Source organism: Ailuropoda melanoleuca, chromosome 4 (assembly GCF_002007445.2).
Source record: "Ailuropoda melanoleuca isolate Jingjing chromosome 4, ASM200744v2, whole genome shotgun sequence".
Classification (NCBI taxonomy): Eukaryota; Metazoa; Chordata; class Mammalia; order Carnivora; family Ursidae; genus Ailuropoda; species Ailuropoda melanoleuca.
Genome location: NC_048221.1, coordinates 44,924,927 through 44,947,948, shown reverse-complemented (window position 1 = coordinate 44,947,948; position 23,022 = coordinate 44,924,927). Strand labels below are relative to the sequence as shown.

Genomic DNA, 23,022 nt, shown 5'->3' with positions numbered 1-23,022 from the left:
ATGCTCTTAACTCCCATATATGCCAGCATATATTTTTCTGATGTATACATAGATGTATACACACACACACACACACACACTTATATATACATATACATATATATGGAATGTTAAATATATATGTGTATATACATANAGGCTCACAGCAGAGGAGCCTGACGTTGGGGCTCGATCCCATAACGCCGGGATCACGCCCTGAGCCAAAGGCAGACGCCTAACCGCTGTGCCACCCAGGCGCCCCCAGCATATATTTTTCTGATGTATACATAGATGTATACACACACACACACACACACTTATATATACATATACATATATATGGAATGTATAAATATATATGTGTATATACATATTTTTTTTTGTAGCTACATATTTTTTTACATATTTTTGGGTCATGCTGAATGCAGTACCTAAAATCCTGTTTTTCCCTGCTTAATATCAGGAACATTTTATCTGTCATTAACAGTTTTTCCCAAATACATTGTCTTTTAACCTGTCATTTGAATGAGCCCTAATTTATTTGTCTCTTATTAATAAGTCACACACTTAGGTTATACATGTTGGGGTGTTTTGGAGGTTTTTTTGCTAAACAGTATACCAACGAGCATCTTGTATATAAATATTAAGTTGTATCTCTGATGATTTGTTTAGGATAGATTCCCAGCAATGAAATTAATGAGTCAAAGACTAGAAAACTTTCGTGGTAAAGATTTTAGATATATACTGTTTTCCAGAGTGCTTGTGGCTTGTTCCTCCAGAAGTGTATGAGAGTTCCTTTCTCATTGCTCTTCTGCTGGCAAAATCATACACTAATGAAGCAATGTTAAAAACATTTCATTTTCTCTGAACAGTGAGAAAAGAAATCTTGCGGTGGGTAAATAGCACCTTACTGGGTTTGTTGTTGCCTCTGAGAATAATTTTCTTTCAACACTCGTTCAAACAGCTGTCATTTTTTTTTTCATATTTATATTTTTGTTTCACACAAAAATACTTCTTCCAAAATTTACTTATAAATGTAACACAGATACATTATTTGGAAGATGGCCAAATGATTCTAAAACTTCGACTGAAATGATAAAGTAGTGAGAGAGAAAGACCAAGACATTTTTGAAAAAGATGAAGCATCCTTGAGACATCTGAGAAGACACTTGACCTAGCAGAAACCTGAAAATATTTTGAGCTATAGTGGTTAAAGCATTATAGTTTCATTTTTTGGTACTTAATATAAATAATATACTGCATAAGAATAGGTAGCCTTCCAATTGGTATAGGGGTGCATATGTGTGAGTATGGAACTCCGTATATATGCATTAAGCATGTGATAAAGGAACCAACATAAACCAATGGGAAATGATTCACTACCCAATGGAAGCAAAAGACTAATCATTTGATCTCAAAGTTGGTTCCTCCAGAGTTTCTTTCCCTATAGCTGGTACTTTTTCAGGCACATAGTTGTATTCTGTAAAACAAGTGATTCCAGGTCTCGGGGACTGAAGGAGCTCTGCCCTTTCTTAGACTTTACATGGATGAGAAGCCCAGTCAGTGCCTCACAGGCCACTTTTGGTCCACAGAACTGGTGGTGTAGGATGAACAGAGAATCAGTTAAGGTGCTTAGTGAGGATGCTCATGAGAGCCCCGGAAAGATGTTGGTAGATGCAGGCAGCAGGACTGTGGCCATTGAAGTGAACCACGCTGGTAAGGAGTGTGCAGCAACTCGGCTGCGATGGGTGCTGCAGAGTGTCAGGCCCATACCCGGCCTTCTTTGGCAGTGAACACACAAGAGAGACTGGCACGACAAGGGCCTCAGCAGCCTGGATTCCCTTCTGGATGCGAGGCTGTCGGAAGGAGGGCCCTCCAGCAAGCCTTGAATGCTAAGGCACGTGGGCTCCTGATGGACCAAGTTACATAAGCTCCTGTCAGTTTTAGTAAAGGGCCGTGAGAAGGCAGGATTTGACAGTTACGAATATTTTACAGTGCTTACTGCTGTAGGATTTCCTATCCTATCTAAGCACTTGAGCCTCCTAGGAAAATAGTCATTTATCCTTAAGTCAGGGCCCCTTTTCAGAAAACACAAAGTTCCCCGTGAAATAAGAACACTTTACAGATGTTTAGCATCGGAACATTTAACTGGGAGTGCAGCAGATGTCTATAGATATTGGAATATATTCAACAGAACTTACCTGAAGAAGCTGCCGCGGATGTTCCTAAGACAAAATCAGAACAGGTACCAGGGGCCCTCCAAGAACTAACTTGAGAAACATGACCTGGGAAGAAGGAAACAGCAGACCACAGAGAAGCGACCTCCACCTGTGTTTGGAAAGAGACATAAGATATGTATCTTCAAAATGGGACTCAACAAAACGGGACTAAAATTCCCAGAGAATTATCTCACGTCCACCTTTGCTGCTCTTGTGTCCACAAGCTCTGGTCATTTGAGGGAAGGAGTTTATTTTCAGTGATGGGATGGACTGCAGTGAAACAGCCCCTCACCTGTCTTTCATGTATGTTATTACTTCTGGTCTGGATGGAGCACACTGTTCTGACCACAGGGAATCTAAAGAATTGGATTTTTATTTTGCTAAGCTGCTCCTATGCAGCTATTAGTGTGTTTTGATTTTAATGCACATCAGTTCATTCACTTGAAAATAAGTGGGTTTGAAATATTTCTCATACACATTTGTTTTCTTTTGAGTTTCCTGGAAGGAAGCTTTGGTTAGTGCAATTAATTTAACAATGAGCAGTTACAAGATTTATTCTCCTTAATAACAGTTGGTGATTTGGGGCTTGGTGACCTCCAGATTTTACCTCACTTAAACATCAGATTATTTAAAGGGGGGAGAAAACCCCAAACCTTTGAGTAGATATTATTATTTCCTCATCTTCATGGTTTAACAGCACCAGCTCAGTTAAGTTGCTTGTTCAGTAGCTGCTAAGTGTGGGCACATAAACAGGATCTCAGCCAGACGGACTGGAGAGCCCCTAGCTCTACTTGCGTGTTCTATGAGCCTGAGAAATGATTCCTTCCTCCAGAATATTTCTTTCCTCTTTTAATTGCTCTTGGGCCCCTGGCTCCTTTGCTTCTCGTCATGAAACAAATGAATTTCTTCTTTTTCTTCCCATTCCTTCCAGCTTTTATTCCACCTTGCTCTTTCTGACCATCTCCAAACTCTTTGAACAGTTCATGCCTGTGGCCTTTCTGCCTTTACTGTCTCTCTGAATTTTGAACTCTGACCTTTCTGCCTTTACTGTCTCTCTGAATTTTGAACTCTGACCTTTGTAGAGGGGGTACAGCCAGAAATCGTTGCAGCCAGAAATCCTGTCCCTCTTGGGAATTTCTGAGGCATTTTTTTCCCCCACTCACTTTACTACTCATCCCAGAGTCTTACAGAATTGGATTTTTTGTTTTGGGTATATTCTTCTTTTTCCCTCAGTAAGCTCTTTGATGTCTTACGTCATTGAACCCATCCTGCCTTCAGTTAACATGCATGGAATTACTGAATGAAGCAATGAATAAGTACTGCTGTTTCCATAATGAGTGCTGAGTGTGGAAGCAGAGTGGTAACATTTTTTAGCGTTCCAACTCATCCAGATGAAGGTCTTTTAAGGAGTAGCTTCATAACTTTGAAGTGCTCTGAATTGCCCAAGTATGCTTCCATATTCATATGTCGACCTGAAACCTTCTGAAGCCAAATAAAAGTGAATTTTAGTTTATTCATTTACTTTATTAGTATGGGAAAAACATGAATTTACAAAAATATTTTTATTTTTATATTTTATTTTATTTTTTACAAAAAGATTTTTAAGGGGTGCCTGGGTGGCTCAGTGGGTTAAGTGTCTGTGTTCAGCTCAGGTCTTGATCTCCCTCTGGTCCTGGGATCAAGCCCTCCCCTTCAGGTCAGGTTCCCTGCTCAGCAGGATGTCTGCTTCTCCCTCTCCCTTTGCCCCTCCCCCTGCTTGTGTTCTCTCTCTCTCTCAAATAAATAAATATAATCTTAAAAAAAAAAAGATTTCTAGGTAACTTGATATTTTTTTTAATGAAATTTTTCTTTATGTTTGAGAATTGCCATTAGAAAAATGTTGGGAAAAAATTTTAAGTTGAATGTACACAATAGCATCATTGTCTGTACTTACTGTTGCTCAGTTAAAGTTTTTTTTCTCGTCCCTCTCCCCTCCCTCCTTCTTAAAAAAGCTTTATACTTTGGCTGTGTGTCTGTGACAGTATTATGTGGCAGACTGTCTGACCTGCCTTTGAAATGTGATATAATTGCTTGCTGACGAACCCCTACAGTTGGCCTCATACTTCCAGATTCCGGAGACTGACTGCAAACCTTCTCTTACAAATATGCTTGATAATGAATTCACATTTTCTTTAGAAAAACAACTCCCCTCAGTGTTTTGATGATAATGTCTGAGGCTTAAAGATAAGATAGTGAGTTGGAGGGGGCTGGTGGAGAGGACCGAAGTGGCTTGGCGGCTTTCAGTGCTAAAAGACACTGTGGGGCCACATACCTTAGCTCTGATGACAAGACTTATACTGGGTCTAATATGATGTTTCTGTAATGCTTTTGAGGGTTGAAATATCATCCCGTCCCCTCCTCCCATCAGATACAGATTCAATTTATTATTATTAGTCTCTCTATTAGGAATAGTTTTATTGGCTCTCCTACCATGTGATATAAACTCTCCTTAAGTTTCTAAACTCCCCTTGAGAACTCAAAGCTGAAAAATGTCTCTTTCTTTGTTTTTACATTGGCCAAATTGCGTTTTGACTGTTGGGATGAAAATTAATAGTCATACTTTGAAGTTATAGCTCTTTTAGTGCATTTCTGCAGCAAAGATCTTTTCTAAACAAGATAAGTAGTTTGACAGCATTTTCCCTTTTCTTAATTTTTAGGTTGATGCCTTTCCTCCCAATGGTTATGGCTTATACAATATAGTAGGGAACGTGTGGGAATGGACTTCAGACTGGTGGACCGTTCACCATTCTGTTGAAAAAACGCTTAATCCAGTGAGTATCTTTCTCAGACTGCATATCGTGAGAAGGTTGCATCCATCCCCTAGGCAGGCTGTGGCAAGAATTTTTTGTGTTTCTGGGAAGTATTTGTGTGCCCTTGAAATTCATCTTGGAATTTCCCCCAACGGGATATTAAGCACATGTCTCTTATTTCAAGCTTAAAGCATTGTGCAGAAATGTCTGTGAGCATTTTATATGCTGCTGGGTTGAGATGGTGATAATTATTTGAGGGATTCTGCCTACAACTTTAGAAATTATATTCAGTCTCATAAAAATTTGATCAGAGTGAGATATCTAAATAACTATGTGAAAATTCATTAATGTTTTTATTAATAATCAGTGAGATCCGCTAGATGGTATTGATCATGCAGCTAATTGCCTGAGTTTTGATTGGCTAAAATTGATTCAGGGGCATCATTTAGAGAAAATGAGCAAGGGTATTTTCTGGTGAATGTTGAGTCAGGAAGTTGAGTCACTTAGTGATTATTTCCCGAACTCTGCAGTATGTCAGTTCAACGCATCATATGCCTTGGCAATTAAGACAACCATGTTTATCTAAGTTTTACTTACTCTGGTATCAGAATGTTGGATACAACTTTATTCCCTTCTGCCCCTAAAACCAAGGTCCGCCAGCACAATATACAAAAATTAAGACACTACATGGGCATGTAGGTGGGAAGTACTTCCTTTAAAAAGAATGTGTCTGAATATTTTTTGTTGGGTGAACAGATTGGGGGGAAAGAACCATTTAAAAACCCTATCTCTAACAAACTAGACATTCATAAGTCAGACCCAAGAATATATATTTATACCCAAACTAGCGAGCCTGGGAACTTAGTATGCTCAGTTTTCATCTTTAATCTTTGGGAAAGGCACAAAGAGTCATGGTAAAGAAAATTAATTCTTCGATCTCTTCTCAGTGGAGGGTTAAGCAGCTCGAGTAATTGAAGAAATTGTCAGACTCTGTGCCTCAGGCCATTTTTCAGAATATGAGGATAAATTTGTTTGATATGCTTGATTTTTCTTCATAGAAGAACACGTGGGCTGCTCATGAATAATCTGGAGACATAAACCTACTTTCTTGGGTGCAGATGAAAAAGCTGAGTTCTTCAGAAACTGCCATTCCCCCCTCCTTTCCCTTGTACTTTCTGGCAGGGCTGGTAGAAGTAGCGGTCAGAGACAACTCTTCTCTCCAAAACGAGAATAAGGTTGTGAAGTTCTCTGTAGGTTTGTGATTGGGAAACGCCATCCTCTACTGGCAAGATGTGACTTGGCATTTGCTGTCAGAATCAGAAATAGAATTTTCTTTTCCCCCCTCAGATAAAAGCATCTGCATGTTTGGAAGGGGGTGCACAAGGCTTCAGAATTCTGGCAAGTTGTGAATGTATCTATCTGACCATCTGTTGTCAAGCTGAGTGCTTATTAGCTTTCTGTCTTAGAACCGCTTGTGTTTCTTCTAAGGATTTGCAGAAAAATTCACATTTTTCTTGTCTTCCCCAGTCCCAGGCTCTATCTTAGATGTTGTCCATGCTTTATAAATTGTTCTCATTTTAGATTTCTCTGTGTCACACTGGCCTCGTTTCCTTCCTGATTTGACTGGGATTAGATTCATCTGTTTGGAGAACTAAATCCCAGCTTCCTAGAAAACTCAGACTCCATCATTCAGATCTTTAAAACTACCTTCATTTCCAGTACCGCTGCATCTCAGCATCTCCCATCCACATGATGACGCCAGCCTCCCAGCTGGGCCCTCCTTCCCTCTCTCTGCACTGTGCAGCCACAATGACCTCTACAGAGAACAGGTCTAATGAGGCCTTTCCTCCGTTTAAAACCCTTCGGTGGCTTCTTGGTGTCTAAAGAAGAAAGTATAGACTCTTGAACACAATTTCTGAAGGCTAACGTAATGTAAGCCTTGCTGATCTCTTTTTAGCCATACCTTCTACTTCTTTAAACGTTCAATTATAAAATTTAACAAAAATTCAGAAAAGTACAGGAAATAATATAATAGATACCTATCATTTACATTTAACATATATTAACATTTTACTGTATTTACTCTATTTCTATTAACCAGAGAAAAAGAACAGAAACTATTCTCCAAGTCTGCACTGGGTATTGTTAATATTTTTAATTTGAGCTATTCTAGTCGATGGATAGCGCTGTCTCACTGTGGTTTTTAGTCATTGTATGTTAAAGTCTTCATGTGATAACTCTGGTATCTGGCTGCCCCGTTGACCTGCTTCTGTTGTCGTTCTTGGTTTTGGAGTCACATCTTGTTTCCTCACATGCCTGGCTGTATTTGAATGAGTACCACACAGTGGATGTGAAAGATTGTAGATGTAATCGGGGGTCTGGATAGTGTGATCTTTCTCTAGAGAGGATTCACCTTTGCCTCTGGAAGCTTCTATTTCAGATGAGCTCACTCCAGTCAGGAACGGAGATGTTTCGAAGCTGAGCTTCAGTCCCTGTGAGGGCTAGTCTGGCCAACCAAAGGACAGGGGTTTTACTATGACTCTTCTTCCTTGAAGGGCCCTGCGATCCAGTTTTTTGTTTCCTTAGGCCATGAGTCTATTGAAAGTTCTGCCCAGCTTCTCAGCCTTAGAGCTGCTGCCGTTGTGAATCAACAGAACCCCTAGGTGAAACTGAGACTGGGAAAGGCTCACCTCTGGGCTTCCCTTTGCTCTGGAATTTGGGCCCTGCACTTCCGACGGCTACAGTAGTTCTCATCTGGTTTAGTTAAAACCTCTGTTTCTCACCGAGGTCTTAATTTACTTGCCCTCTTTCCCTAAGGGCCTGTGTATCTCCAGTGCCAGGCAAATAATGTGGTGCATAATAGTTGGTCCTATATAACAAAGCCAGTTCCAGAGAACTAGAATTGAGGGAGTTTGACCACTATTCGTATTTCAGGTGTTTCAAAAGCAAATGCTAGTTGGAAATAGACATGTTCAGGGAGTGTTTTGAACCAAAATATCCGTGTGACTAGTAAACATTTTGACTCAGCAACTGACGTCTTCAGTGTCATGCATATATGTTAGCTCCAAGACGAACTCGTAATGGCAAATCATTTTAAAGCTTCTTTGGGGAAATTAAGAAAAATCAGGGCTCTGTATGCAAAGGCTAGTCAGGGAATATCTTTTTCTTATCCAGGACTTCCAGGGAGCAAAAGTTAATCATTGGTGCTTATTTTATTGGGCAGTCATTTATGACAAAAGCAAGTGATAGAAATGTCTTGTGTGCTTTGTACACACAGTCCTGAGAGAGGCTGAGGTATCTGACCCTATGAAGTGACAGTTGGTTTGGTCTTAGCTGGTAGGAAGTTATGGGGAGGATATATGCGTGTGTGTGTGTGTGTGTGTGTGTGTGTGTGTATATCTTGTGCAGCTGCTTAAGATGGCATCACCCTTTTCCACACAGACACTATCCAGAGTGTGAACATTGCTGCTACCATTTCTTTTAACCAAATTAAAAAAAAAAGTCATTATTTTTTTTCCCTTTTCTGTTACCTCACCGCAAGTCCCCTATTAATCTGTGGCAGTGCACGTGCTTTCAGTAAAAGCANCTTGTTTCCTCACATGCCTGGCTGTATTTGAATGAGTACCACACAGTGGATGTGAAAGATTGTAGATGTAATCGGGGGTCTGGATAGTGTGATCTTTCTCTAGAGAGGATTCACCTTTGCCTCTGGAAGCTTCTATTTCAGATGAGCTCACTCCAGTCAGGAACGGAGATGTTTCAAAGCTGAGCTTCAGTCCCTGTGAGGGCTAGTCTGGCCAACCAAAGGACAGGGGTTTTACTATGACTCTTCTTCCTTGAAGGGCCCTGCGATCCAGTTTTTTGTTTCCTTAGGCCATGAGTCTATTGAAAGTTCTGCCCAGCTTCTCAGCCTTAGAGCTGCTGCCGTTGTGAATCAACAGAACCCCTAGGTGAAACTGAGACTGGGAAAGGCTCACCTCTGGGCTTCCCTTTGCTCTGGAATTTGGGCCCTGCACTTCCGACGGCTACAGTAGTTCTCATCTGGTTTAGTTAAAACCTCTGTTTCTCACCGAGGTCTTAATTTACTTGCCCTCTTTCCCTAAGGGCCTGTGTATCTCCAGTGCCAGGCAAATAATGTGGTGCATAATAGTTGGTCCTATATAACAAAGCCAGTTCCAGAGAACTAGAATTGAGGGAGTTTGACCACTATTCGTATTTCAGGTGTTTCAAAAGCAAATGCTAGTTGGAAATAGACATGTTCAGGGAGTGTTTTGAACCAAAATATCCGTGTGACTAGTAAACATTTTGACTCAGCAACTGACGTCTTCAGTGTCATGCATATATGTTAGCTCCAAGACGAACTCGTAATGGCAAATCATTTTAAAGCTTCTTTGGGGAAATTAAGAAAAATCAGGGCTCTGTATGCAAAGGCTAGTCAGGGAATATCTTTTTCTTATCCAGGACTTCCAGGGAGCAAAAGTTAATCATTGGTGCTTATTTTATTGGGCAGTCATTTATGACAAAAGCAAGTGGTAGAAATGTCTTGTGTGCTTTGTACACACAGTCCTGAGAGAGGCTGAGGTATCTGACCCTATGAAGTGACAGTTGGTTTGGTCTTAGCTGGTAGGAAGTTATGGGGAGGATATATGCGTGTGTGTGTGTGTGTGTGTGTGTGTGTGTGTATATCTTGTGCAGCTGCTTAAGATGGCATCACCCTTTTCCACACAGACACTATCCAGAGTGTGAACATTGCTGCTACCATTTCTTTTAACCAAATTAAAAAAAAAAGTCATTATTTTTTTTCCCTTTTCTGTTACCTCACCGCAAGTCCCCTATTAATCTGTGGCAGTGCACGTGCTTTCAGTAAAAGCATGTGTAGAGCTTCTGTAGCACCCAAACTGCCAACACCTGCAGACCCACTCTCACTACCCACGTACCGTGCTGACTTGCTTACTGAAAATGGGAAGGGATAGTGTGATCTTTCCCACTCTTAACTTTGAGGTATTTGGTTTCTTTTGGGCAGCTTTTTTTTCCGAGGGAAGGAACTCTGGTCTTGGAATTAGTTAAAGTAACTTGGATTATAGCTCTGCCACTTAATAGTGAAGGCATCTCTCTACACTTAGAATACCTTAACTTTCCTTATCTGAAAATTGGTAATGATTACATTTGTAAAATNCTTGTGCAGCTGCTTACGATGGTATCACCCTTTTCCACACAGACACTATCCAGAGTGTGAACATTGCTGCTACCATTTCTTTTAACCAAATTAAAAAAAAAAGTCATTATTTTTTTTCCCTTTTCTGTTACCTCACCGCAAGTCCCCTATTAATCTGTGGCAGTGCACGTGCTTTCAGTAAAAGCATGTGTAGAGCTTCTGTAGCACCCAAACTGCCAACACCTGCAGACCCACTCTCACTACCCACGTACCGTGCTGACTTGCTTACTGAAAATGGGAAGGGATAGTGTGATCTTTCCCACTCTTAACTTTGAGGTATTTGGTTTCTTTTGGGCAGCTTTTTTTTCCGAGGGAAGGAACTCTGGTCTTGGAATTAGTTAAAGTAACTTGGATTATAGCTCTGCCACTTAATAGTGAAGGCATCTCTCTACACTTAGAATACCTTAACTTTCCTTATCTGAAAATTGGTAATGATTACATTTGTAAAATTAAATTTGATAATGTTGCATGTGAAAATATTTTATACCTTTAAAGTATTGTTGTTTACTGTTTTTGTGTAAGTTCTGTTTTGGCTACCTAATTGGGCTGTTATATGGTCCTGTGAAGCAGAATTGTTGAGGAATGTTGGCTTTGGGAAGCAGAACGGAAGAAAGTGATATTTATAATATAATAATGAGTGCTCGATACTCCCCCTATCCTTACCTTTTGTTGGCATATCCCATAGTCATCGTTAAAATGAAAAACTTGTTAGTGCTTCGTGGTTCATTCAAGGCCAGTGGGAATAAAGTTTTCCAAAAAGTATTCCTTCTTTGAATGAATCCTGGCTGCTTGCCACATTCTGTTAGCTAGAGATTGAGTTTTGTTTTGTTTTTGTCAGTGTGGAATTTGGTTGTTCAATTAGATCGTATAGCCCTAGACAGTTTTGGAAATGTGTCCTGTTTTGCAAGGGTGCTTCGTCATGGTATAGAATTGCCCAGGGAGGCTGTAAGTCCTCCTTGTCTGCAGAGTTTGTACTCTGCTGGTTTTGAATGCCACTCTGAGCCCTTGCCCATCACAGTTGGCACACGCCTTCTCTCTGACCTGAGATCCACACATCCGGCGTGCTGGCAGGTGCCAAACTCATCAGTGCCGCTCAAATACTCCATTTCCATTGGATGATGGCCTTTGGGACTTAGACATTACTTTTGTCCATCCTCTAGACTCCACACTTGATTGCTCCTTTTCCCCGTAACTCCTCCTCTGGGCTCCTGCCACTGCGTGAATGAATGAATTTTGTGTAGCAAAAATGTTGGACTCCTGCTTAGCCTGTCTCCTAGTCCTGCTCTGCCAGTGGCATGTGACTGTCCTTGGGTCATCCTGGCAAAAAACCCAGTTGATAGCACATCCTCATTCTTAGTTGAGCCTGCCACACCCAGTGACTGCCCCACACAGCAGCCTAATCAGGGCAGCAAGCAGGCATCGAGTACCCAGGTTGTGCTAGGAGGACCTGCCTAAGGATTTTTACCTGCTCTAAGGCCTTCATTCACATATTCTTAATGAGGATGTTTCAGGGACATGAGTAAATCAATCTGAAGAAGAAGGAACCTAGTGTTAAAAATGAAAAAAGCACTAAAGTGTTAATGAAGTTGAGTTAAACTTGATGATAAATTAATATGGTTTACCTTGTGTTTTAGTATGTGCCAAGAGGAAAGCATGGTGATCAAAATATCACCGTCTTGGGACTATGTTTAGGAAAAGAATTTTATTTTTTCTCCCAAGTGGAAGATGGAAATCATTCTGGAGGAAAAGCTCGTGTTTATCCACTGCCACTTTTCTTTGTGGTTCTGGAACAAGGTTGATCATCCAATGACAGCAAAGAAAATGCTGGGAAATAGGAGTAAGTTTGAATATATATGGCTGAGATATTTAGATGTTGTAACTACATTTTCAAACATATTATCTAAACACTTTGTTTTTGCTTGAAAAGAGTAAATGCTAATTCTAGTTGCTCTTTGGAAGATCGTAAAAACACTGTTTCTACTTTACAGTAAAATTACCTTTACAGTCTCGTTACTTTTGACTCTTCCTGAGCAAACAGAGCAGGACACTCAAATGTATCACGGCCTCCTCTCTCAGTTTGGAGGGTCAGGGGATCTTGAAGGTGGGAAGTAAACACCTCCAGCCTTTACCCCTGCAGGAATCCCCTCTTTGATACCCCTGGCCTCTGTGGTCCTGTAGCCTCTCTAGCCTCTGGGGCAACTTATCCCGTTATCACATGTTCTCACTGTTGGGAGGTTCCTCTGGCCAACCAAAGTATTCTCTCCTGCAGCTTCACCTCATCTTGCACTTGGTGAGAACACAGAACACATTTTCTCTCGGTCTTATACATGAAAGCTTTCCAGATACCTGAAGATAGTCACAGCCTGTGCCCCTTCATCTTTCTCTTTCTAGATAAGCATCCCCAACCTTCAGGTGCACCTTGAATAACTTGGTTTCCAATTCAAGGCAACCCAGATTACATTCCTCTGAATAACATGAGTGGGGGTAGGGGAAGGTCCCTTTTTCTAAATGGGCACCCAGAACCATTCTCAGCCTTCTAGATGTTCCCTGATCCATGCTAATAATACGGGGGCAGTCCTTTTTCATTCTGTCTCATCAAGTCTTATAGATTGTGTCAGCAGTTAAGAGGTGAGCCAGTGGAATCCAATAGAACTGGGTTTGAATTTTGTTGCTGTAATTCTGGCTTACCAATTGTATGTCACCGGGCAAGTCACATAACTACTCTGGGACTCAGTTTGCTTCTTTCTTAAGTGAGGGTGATGAGCCTTACTTCAGAGAATTGTGAGGGCTGGACAGAATGTTTGTATTGCCCAACACAATATTTGCAAATAGCAAGCATATAATATGTGGCAGCTTTAGTTTTAATCATTATCAGTCGTCTAGCACTATTATTGAGAGCCCTCCTACTCTTATGAGCAGTGGGGCAGCAGTGGGAAGAGCGCATCTTACTATTGGCCCCTAGAAAGCTTGTAGCCAAATAAAACTTCCTCCTTTCCCCCATATATATTGATTTCAGGCACGTCTCCCCAGATATTGTTGCCATACAGATGTTTTTTTTATGTAACTTTCTTTAAAGTAGTTTGAAGGAAAACTTTTTTGAATTTTCTCTATGTTTATAGCTGTGTTTTGAAACTTAATGCAAAATCTGTCTCTTCTCTCCATGAAGTTCAGTTTTTTATGGGTTTCAACCTTGAGAAACAGCCTATAGAAATCACTGTGACTGTCAGCACTTTCACTTATGATAGTAGGTTCCCTTCCAGCTTCTTATAAATGACAGAGTTAGCTGTAGTTTTATCATTGATACACTGTGAACAGGGTCTCAGCCCGCATTTACTGAGCACTTCTGTGTTCCAGGGCTGTTTTCGGGATGCAAAGATGCATGAGATAGGCGTGGTTGTTAAGAAGTCTGGAGGTTGGGTAGTGGCCAGATTAATCAAGAGGCACTATGGTAAGAATTGTTGCTGATGTGGTAGAAGTGAGAGCCTCTGTTCTCTGCTGGTTGGGGCTTTGGGGGCTTCTCTGAGGAGGTGCCCTTGGAAAGGATGGCAGTAGTCGGTGAGGTCACTATGCTAGGTCCTTGGCATCAGAACATAGGAAAGACAGGGTGCAGCCCTTTGAGGAATTCATGGTATGCAGAGAAGGAGTTTTTTCTCTTCTTTCTCCATTGCTTTCATTTTCTTGAAATAAGTACCCTGCCACTGGGACCCTGCGTCACAGCTGCCCTGCGCTTGCCCTTCAAGTCCCGAAGCGTCATGCCCTTTCCATGCTCAGAGTAAAAGTAAAAATAGTGAAGTGTGTGTGTGTGTGTGTGTGTGTATGCATGCCTGTGTCCATGTGTGCTTGTTTTTTTAGTTTTGCTAAAGTGTATTTTTCCCATCCTTATGGGAGCATTAGAGCTGTTTAAGGAATTTCTCTTACCTAACCAGCTAGGGGTTTTGGAGAATGACTTGTAAATTCTTTGTTAGCTTGGTATGCTCAGTAAAAGGGCTTTGATGAGCTATCTTTTTCACAGTGTATGGCACTCCTGGGAAGGGAAAGCCATGTGCTGTAAGACTGGGATGACAGAAGGTCAGCATAATGGATTGGGCTTATAACAGAAGTGTTAAATGAAAGAGTGAAGAGTTTGTTACTGTGATTATTTGCCATCGTCAGTCATGGTCTTCCTGCTGCACAAAGTTGCAGGACCATTGTTACCTGATGAAAGCAGAGGTCAATAGCCTGGGTTTCCATCTGAGATTGAACTTGAAAATATTGTGGGGTCTTAGGTGAGTCATCTTGCCCTTGTCCGCCCTATTGCTTCATCTACACATTTGCTAGGGATGTAGCAAGCGATTCCTAGGGCACAATAAATTTGGGCCACCACCCCGGTGTCTGGCACCGGCTTGGAGAGTAGACAATGATGGGTGAAGCAGCCAGCAGTAACATGGTTAAGAGGACTGGTTTAAAAATGATCCAGACCTAGGTCTACATCCTAGTTCTGCCACTTAATGGCATGGTGGCCTCATGGGAAGAGGATGACATCCTTTGATTCTGTTTCCTCATCTATAAAATGGGAGTAACAATCACAGTTAAGGACCCTGGGTTGTTCTGAGGATTAAAAAGAGATTAGAGCAGTTAGCACTGTGCCTGCCACATCGTCATTACTCTAGAGCCACTTATTATTTTCCTCTCAGTTGGAACATTTCCTTTGTCAAAATCCTTTCCCCTTCAGCACGGCTTCCTGTTTTTCATTGGACCAGATTAAGTTCTTTTTCTTTCATTTATTTAATAAACATTTAATTAGCATGTGCTATGTGCAGCCATAAACATTATAGTCCTTGCCTACACAGAGTTTGCATTTCAAAATCCCTAATTATGGTCCCTTACTTCTATGTTAATAGCAAGTTTTTGCCCCATTGACCTTTGGGAAGTCAGACCCAAAGACCAGGTTTTTGGCTTCCTCTCAAAGGTTGTTTATTCTTTCCATGTGCCTCTGTGCACTTACGTGTCCTTATTAGTGTAAGGCTACTTACCTGGAAAGGGCCATGAAGAAAGGAGCGTGGTAGGGCTTGCAGATGCTCCCTTATTTATTTGGGTCCAAAGCTGAAAGATCAGGTCTGAGCAGTTTTTCTGGCCAGAGAAAGGGTACTCACGAAATTCTAGGTGGAAGTAGGCCTACCTAATGGATCATCTGTAGAGGTTTTAATCTCCGGTCTCATTGTCCTCTGAGGTATGAATTGACAGCCAGAAGGTTAGAAGCTGCCTCCAGGACCAGACATGGCGTCCTGTCTTCCACTCCACNATCTCCGGTCTCATTGTCCTCTGAGGTATGAATTGACAGCCAGAAGGTTAGAAGCTGCCTCCAGGACCAGACCTTCTCAACCACACATGGCGTCCTGTCTTCCACTCCACGGGGCTTCTCGTCCCACCTTCTGCATACTTAGGACAGTTTTCTTCTTGGTTTTACAATGACTCTCCCAATACTCTCCTCACTTACCCCCTAACTTACGCAACATTTTCAGTCAAGATCTCNATACTTAGGACAGTTTTCTTCTTGGTTTTACAATGACTCTCCCAATACTCTCCTCACTTACCCCCTAACTTATGCAACATTTTCAGTCAAGATCTCTCTCTCATCACGCTTGGCAGTCAACAAAAGCTAATTTAACATATGTGTATTTCCCAACACACAGAATAATTCTCATCTTTATAGCTTTTGACACACAACAGTCCATATTCATAAACTATTTTCCCGTGGCACTTCTCAATCAGAGATGGAATCATTACCCACTTGTTTGGAAAGGAANACATGGCGTCCTGTCTTCCACTCCACGGGGCTTCTCGTCCCACCTTCTGCATACTTAGGACAGTTTTCTTCTTGGTTTTACAATGACTCTCCCAATACTCTCCTCACTTACCCCCTAACTTACGCAACATTTTCAGTCAAGATCTCTCTCTCATCACGCTTGGCAGTCAACAAAAGCTAATTTAACATATGTGTATTTCCCAACACACAGAATAATTCTCATCTTTATAGCTTTTGACACACAACAGTCCATATTCATAAACTATTTTCCCGTGGCACTTCTCAATCAGAGATGGAATCATTACCCACTTGTTTGGAAAGGAAAAAAAAAAAGTAGGGTCTTTGTCAACTTGAAGACAGTTGCCCAAGCCCTTCACCATATTAGCTTTCTAGATTATTAGTGTAAAGTGTGTTTTGGGTTCCAAAAGAAGAGATAAGCCTCAGACCTGGCATCCACGTGTGATTCACCCTGACTTTACCCCAGGCTGCCTAGTGCTTTTGTGAGGAATCAATTCAAAGTGCTTATTCTTTACATCTATAGGTTTTTTCCCTCCCTGAAGACCTCAAAGTGCTTTCTCTCTCAGTCTCTCTCTCTCTGTTTTTCATATCCTCAAAATATTCCTGCTTGTGCAAAAGGAGGCATGTGGTCTTGGACTCATTTCTTATGATAAGTCATAGAGTAGAGAAAGGTGTTGACTTTGCCCCAGGTTTTGAATTTGATTTTCAGGGTCAGGATTAAATCCCAGGTCTCCTGATCTTGAGACTTGTACAGTGTTTACCGGACTCCAGATGTTATTTGAAAAGCAAAACATGAAAGGCTACTTACTTCCTTGTAGTATTTTATCGCAAACTGCCTACATTAAGTCAGGAATTTCAGGAAGTGTTATAAATATGGAAGATAATTTAGGAGATGTGAATTGCTGTGTCATGCAGTGGCTTCTTCCAAAAGCAAGGGAGAGGCAGGGAATTATGCCTCTCGTTCCTTCCATCTTGAGATTTTAAAGCAACTTTCTGTCCTTACTTTCCTCATCTGTTATTTCCACTGAATTATTTTAAAAAATTATTGATTCAGCCAATCAGCTTTTGTACCCAACATTTGACTTGTTAATTAATTGTAAAAGTAATATAGTGTCATTTCCCATTTCTATAGCCTTACCTTTCATGACTCCCTATGCCATCGTGTGACTCATTTGTTCTTTCCCTAAGGATCTGGAAATAAAACCGTGTTATTGAGAAGAGAAAAATAGAACAGTTAAGTCATCTTTTTTGCCAGGTTATTCTGGGAGTTTTTTTTCATGAAGACACATTTATAATATAGTCATATACATATCCACACGTGTGATTTCTATATAAGTTTATACTTTTATTCATTCAGGAAAATTTATTGGCAGCCCACTCAATGCCAGACTCACATGTTGGGTTCTGGGAATCCAACAGACATAATTCCCTTGCCCTCATGGAGCTTGCAGATGTTAAGGAATCAAGCAAACTCACCTAGTTACGAATACCTGCGTATGTACTTAATTGTATATACAGAAGAAGTATAACATGATGGTTGAAAGCTTGCATTTCTGGAGTTGGACCTGGTTTCCTAGCTCAGCCCACTACATTAAGTCACTTAAACTCTCACTCAGCTTCCTCATTGGTTAAGGAAATGGTAGCACCCCTTGTGGCGTTACTGAGAAGTTTTAGTAAGATAATGCAAAGAAAAATTTTAGTGTAGTGGCTGGTATGTAGTAAGCACTTGATAAATCTAATTATGACCACTGTGTTTCATGTGTAATGATGATTTAAATACAGTAAGTTAGCAAGCTGTGAACTGATACCTTACCCTGAAATCAAATCCATGGAAGACATTTGTTCTGGACCTTTTTAGGAATGTGATAAGGAGATAAGCCATCTGGTAGTGTGCGGTTATAAATAACGCTTCTTTCTGTGGACAGTCTCTAGTTCATATCTACTAAAGGAAGTACACACTGCTTCTAATGAAGCAACAGAACTTATGGAATTGGGCCCTTACCACTTGTCTATTTTCTAAATGTTGAAAATAAAATCATGGACGTCTTCAAGTATTCTTTGAAAATAATGTTTATCTATAAATACCATTTGGCACAAGCTAATTGCTTATACTGGCTTCATAACTTGCTAATGAGTTGTCACTGAAGAACACAGAAAGTTGTGAGAGTAAGAGAATGTGATAAATGAAATCCTTAGGAAGGCTACACTTTATTTTTCTCACTTCAAGCAATGCTTAGAGCCATATCTGACTTTGTAAGTGGGGCTGAATAGTTTTATACCATTATTATGAGAGATGAAAGTGGTTGAGTGTGGAGCAGACCTTTCAGCAAATATAGTCTGTACCCTGTGATTTTGTTGGTTTGGTTAGTTGGCCCAGAAGTTACTTCCTTGAGGATGATACTACTATGTACCCTGAATTGTTTAGGATGAAGTGTACTTTAGAACTAATCCACTGGATAGACCATGAATGTTCTATTCCATATAGCAGATGATGAGAAAGTTAGTCCTTTGTTGCAGAGTTTCAGTGGGCTACTTACTTTCTCTTAATGGTTGTTTCTTCTATATTTATGATAACTGCTTTTCATCCTAGGTATTTCATGATCTTTAACAATGGTACTAAAAACTACCATTTATTTCCATAATTACTGTAGTCCATGCCTCTTCAACAGCTCCTAAATACCTACCATTGATAGGTCAGAGCATTAACCATTTTCTTAGTACCTTGCTCCCCACTCCCCCCTCTACTTCCTGCCAGGAAGTTGGATAGAGTGGCTCTCAGAATTGAGGCCCTTGGCCACTTCATACCCACTAGGATGGCTACTATTTAAAAAACAGAAAATGATAAGTGGTGGTAAGGATGTGGAGAAATTGGAACTCAGCTCCAACTATTGCTGGGACTTGCTGTGGAAAACAGCATAGGTTTCCTCAAAATATTGAAAATAGAACTATATGATCCAGCAGTTCCACTTGGGATATATTCCAGCAGAAAATTGAAAGTAGGGTCTTGAAGAGATATTTGTACACCCATTTTCACAGCAGCATTATTTACCATAGCCAAAAGGTGGAACCAACCTACGTGTCCACTGATGAATGAATGAATGAATGGTTAATGAAAATATGGTACAAACATGCAATGATATATTATTCAGCCATAAAAAGGAATAAAATTCTGATGCAGGCTATCACATGGATGAACCTTGAAGACATGCTAAGTGAAATAAGCTAGTCACAAAAAGATAAACATTGTACGAGTCTGCCTAAATGAGGTACATAGAACAGCCAGGTTCATAGAGACTGAAAGGATGGTGGTTGTGCATTTAGCACTTGTGGTTGCCATGGGAGAACAGGGACTTAGTGTTTAATGGGTTGAGTTTCAGTTTTGCAGGATGAAAAGAGTGCTGGATTTGGATGGTGGTTATGGTTGCACAACAGTTTGATTGTACTTAATGCCACTGAACTGTATGTAGTTGACACTTGAACAACGGAGGGTTAGGGGCACTGACCCCTACATAATTAAATACCCACATGCAACTTTTGGCTTCTCCATAAGGTAACTATTGATAGCCTGCTATTGACTGAAAGCCTTACCGATAACATAAACAGTCAATTAACACATATTTTGTATGTTATATGTATTGTATACTGTATTTTTACAATAAAGTAAGCTAGAGAAAAGACAGTGTTAATCAGTAAAAGAAAATACGTTTACAGGACTACAGTGTATTGGGAAAAAAATCCGCCTATGAGTGGATTTGTACAGTTCAAAACGATGTTGTTGAAGAATCAACTTGTACTTAAAAATCGATGAAATGGTAAGTTTTATGTTATGTGTATTTCACCACCAAAAAAAAAGTTCGGATCCTTGAATAAGGCACCTGAAAGACAGTTGTGTTGCTTACCTCTCATCTTGGCAAGCATTAGTGGAAAGGATCCCGGAGGAAGCGAAGTGATTTGGGATGGAGAAGCTTTAAAGTGGAAGGATCTGGGATGTATCCACCAGCTTGTGCTGAATGGTGGTGAAGAAAGGACTTCGTAGGGTGTCTAGTGCAGCACCTGCATTTCACAAGCGAGGACACTCAGGTCAAGAGTAGAGTGACAGAACCCGGACTAGATGCTGGTTCTCCTGCCTTCCTCGTCTGTGTGGTGGCTCCCTCCCTGGTGATGCCTCCTTCCACGGCTCACCCTGTGGGATCTCTGCAGTTTTCTCACCGATACTTCCTGCTTGTAATCTGTCGTAAGCCCAGCATTTTTTATTTCCAGAGTTAGTGTTGGACACTACGGATCAAGGGTTCAGTCCCACAAGGCTGCTCTCATTTCAGATGCCAGCTCCAAATGAGAAATCACCACACTAGGCACACTTCTGCCCAGCAGACTACAGACTTAGGGGTTCTCATGATCTCCTCTTCAGGTTTGATAATTTACTGCAACAGTTCAAGAACTCAAGAAGTTACTTTACTTATGATTACTGGTTAATTATAAAGGATACAAATCAGGAATAGCCAAATAGAAGAGATGCATAGGGAAAGGTATGGAAGTGGAGCGATACAAAGCTTTCATGCCCTTTCCAGGTTGCCAGCTTCCCAGCATCTCCGATTGTTCAACTTGGTAGCTCTCTGAACCCTATTGTTCAGAGGTTTTTATAGATGTTTAATTAAGTAAGCGTGATTGATCAGATCATTGGCCATTGGTGATTGAACCCGATGTCCAGTCCCCCTCCCCTCCCTGGAGGTCAAGAGTGGGCCTGAAAGTTCCAAGCCCTCTAATGGCTTGGTCTTTCTGGCAACCAGGCTCCATCCTGAAGGTAGCTACACACCCAACCCCTGTCCCTAATGAAACATCTCATTATCTTACAAAAGAAAGAGAGTCATCACTTAGGACATTCCAAGGGTTTTAGAAGCTGTTTGCCAGGAACCAGAGACAAAGACCAAATGTTTATTTTTTATTATACCACAGCTAGGAAGAAAGGGATATATGGGGTAAGAGGAAAGATAGTGATGGTGGGTGGAGGGAGGGCATGATCTTTCAGCCCGTCTGGTGAAGTGCCATCTGACGGAGACACTCAGTGGAGCATTGAAGCAAACCTTGCAGTTGTCTGAGGGAAGATGCAGGAAGAACTATAAGTCTAAAAAGACAGTGGTATCACTGAGGGATTCGAGAAAAGGGATGATGTGAAACATGCCCGTATCATGTTGCCTTAAAAAGTATGTCAGCTGTGGTCTTGTACATTCACACAAACACTTTCTATGTATCTGCCTGACGTTGTGGCTCATTTATGGTGCCTGTAGTTTTTTTAGTAATGAAAGGAAACTATTGAGCTCCCTACTTACCACCTTATTTCNAGCATTGAAGCAAACCTTGCAGTTGTCTGAGGGAAGATGCAGGAAGAACTATAAGTCTAAAAAGACAGTGGTGTCACTGAGGGATTCGAGAAAAGGGATGATGTGAAACATGCCAGTATCATGTTGCCTTAAAAAGTACGTCAGCAGTGGTCTTGTACATTCACACAAACACTTTCTATGTATCTGCCTGACGTTGTGGCTCATTTATGGTGCCTGTAGTTTTTTTAGTAATGAAAGGAAACTATTGAGCTCCCTACTTACCACCTTATTTCTGGGACATGATTTTTCCTTGGAAGTTTTTGAAAATCATTCCAGTAATACACAAGGGAAGATGAGACTTGACGCAGCAGGTCTGTAAAATGGAGCAGTTGCTTCTATGGTATAATGTTAAGACCCCCAAACCCAGTGCCGTTTGAGCCATTGAAACCACTAAAGCATCTGTGGTATCTAAGTATGTCTGTCCGAGTGGTGGGTGTGGCTGCTTTAAATGTGGATTTATTCCTGAGTGAAATAAGCAGACATTCTATGCTGAGAGAAGTGGTTAAGAGAAGCACATCTAACAAGGGACATGTTTCAGCTGCATATCCAAGAGCAGACGAATATTTTTATTTTTTAAAAATATGAACTCCAGACTCACTGTTCTCCTTGAGTTTTAGTCATTTTCTTGCAGTGAACTTGTGAATTACAGAGAGGTTTGTGTGCTTCAAACTGAACAGTGGAATGATTTATTTTAAAAAATCTGATGCTGTGTCAGCTCCCAAGGGGCACATGGCAGAGCAGTCCCATATGAGCCTGGAGCCAGGCGACCTGAGCTTGAACCCTGGCTTACTAGATATGTGACCTTGGATGGACTGTTTAACCTGTCTGCTCCTTACGTCTCCATTTGTGAAATGAGGCTAATGATTGGGTGTCTGAACATTTGTGGTTTGTGGCTGTGCCTGGCACAATTGTTAATAGCTTTCCCCTTTTGTTCCCCAAAGTGTCTTTATTTGGACAATAAATTATATGATTGCCCTACCAATAATCAAACCTATATCAGAAGATCATTTTAAAGATTACAAACATTAAAAACTATACCTGCTTATAATATGTGCTTAGTTAAGTACTAGTTGCTATTATTTGCTGCTATAACTAGAATCAGTGTTTTAAATGTCTGGCTTTATGCCTTACCCCAGAAGCAAGAATTGTTACTGTAGACCTTGGGCTATGAAGTGACATTTTTTTTTTTTAAATTGAAAAATGGAGATATCACCACAATGTGAGCAAATTTAATACAGTTTTTGAAAATTCTCTTCCATTTTAACCTAGCACAGGTAAAACGAGTAGCATGGAAGAAATGGCTGTTTTCATTCATTTCACTAACAGGCTAATTACCATCCAGGGCATGCTGGTTTGGCAGACAAAATACTGTGGGGGTTGTTAATTTGGTTTTTGTGTTTAATGCGCTGTTCTTTCCAATCTGATCCTTAGTTTGCTTTCTTTGACCTTTCTTTGGGCATCATGACTTTCCTCTCCTCATGCAATGTCTAAATAAAGCTACTTGCAGTCCCATCTTCATAGGTCCTTGTGCTAGGGGATAAAGAAATTATAGCTATCTGAAAAAGCTTTATTTGAAGTAATGGTTTCATCTGCCTACTCTTAAAATCCTATGACAGGTTTGACATTGGGTAATGAGAGT

At 40.8% G+C, this 23,022-nt stretch overlaps 1 protein-coding gene across 2 annotated transcripts in view; it reads left to right on the top strand.

The window, feature by feature from the left end:
• SUMF1 (sulfatase modifying factor 1) overlaps window positions 1-23,022 on the top strand; it is a 112,422-nt gene that overhangs the window by 58,435 nt on the left and 30,965 nt on the right. The window contains exon 7 of one of the 2 annotated variants that reach the window (XM_034658669.1): window positions 4,895-5,008. The exons of the other annotated variant lie outside the window; for it this stretch is intronic. Within the exon in view, the coding sequence (XP_034514560.1) occupies window positions 4,895-5,008 (114 nt within the window). The remainder of the gene's footprint in view (window positions 1-4,894; window positions 5,009-23,022) is intronic. 2 annotated transcript variants of the gene reach the window in all.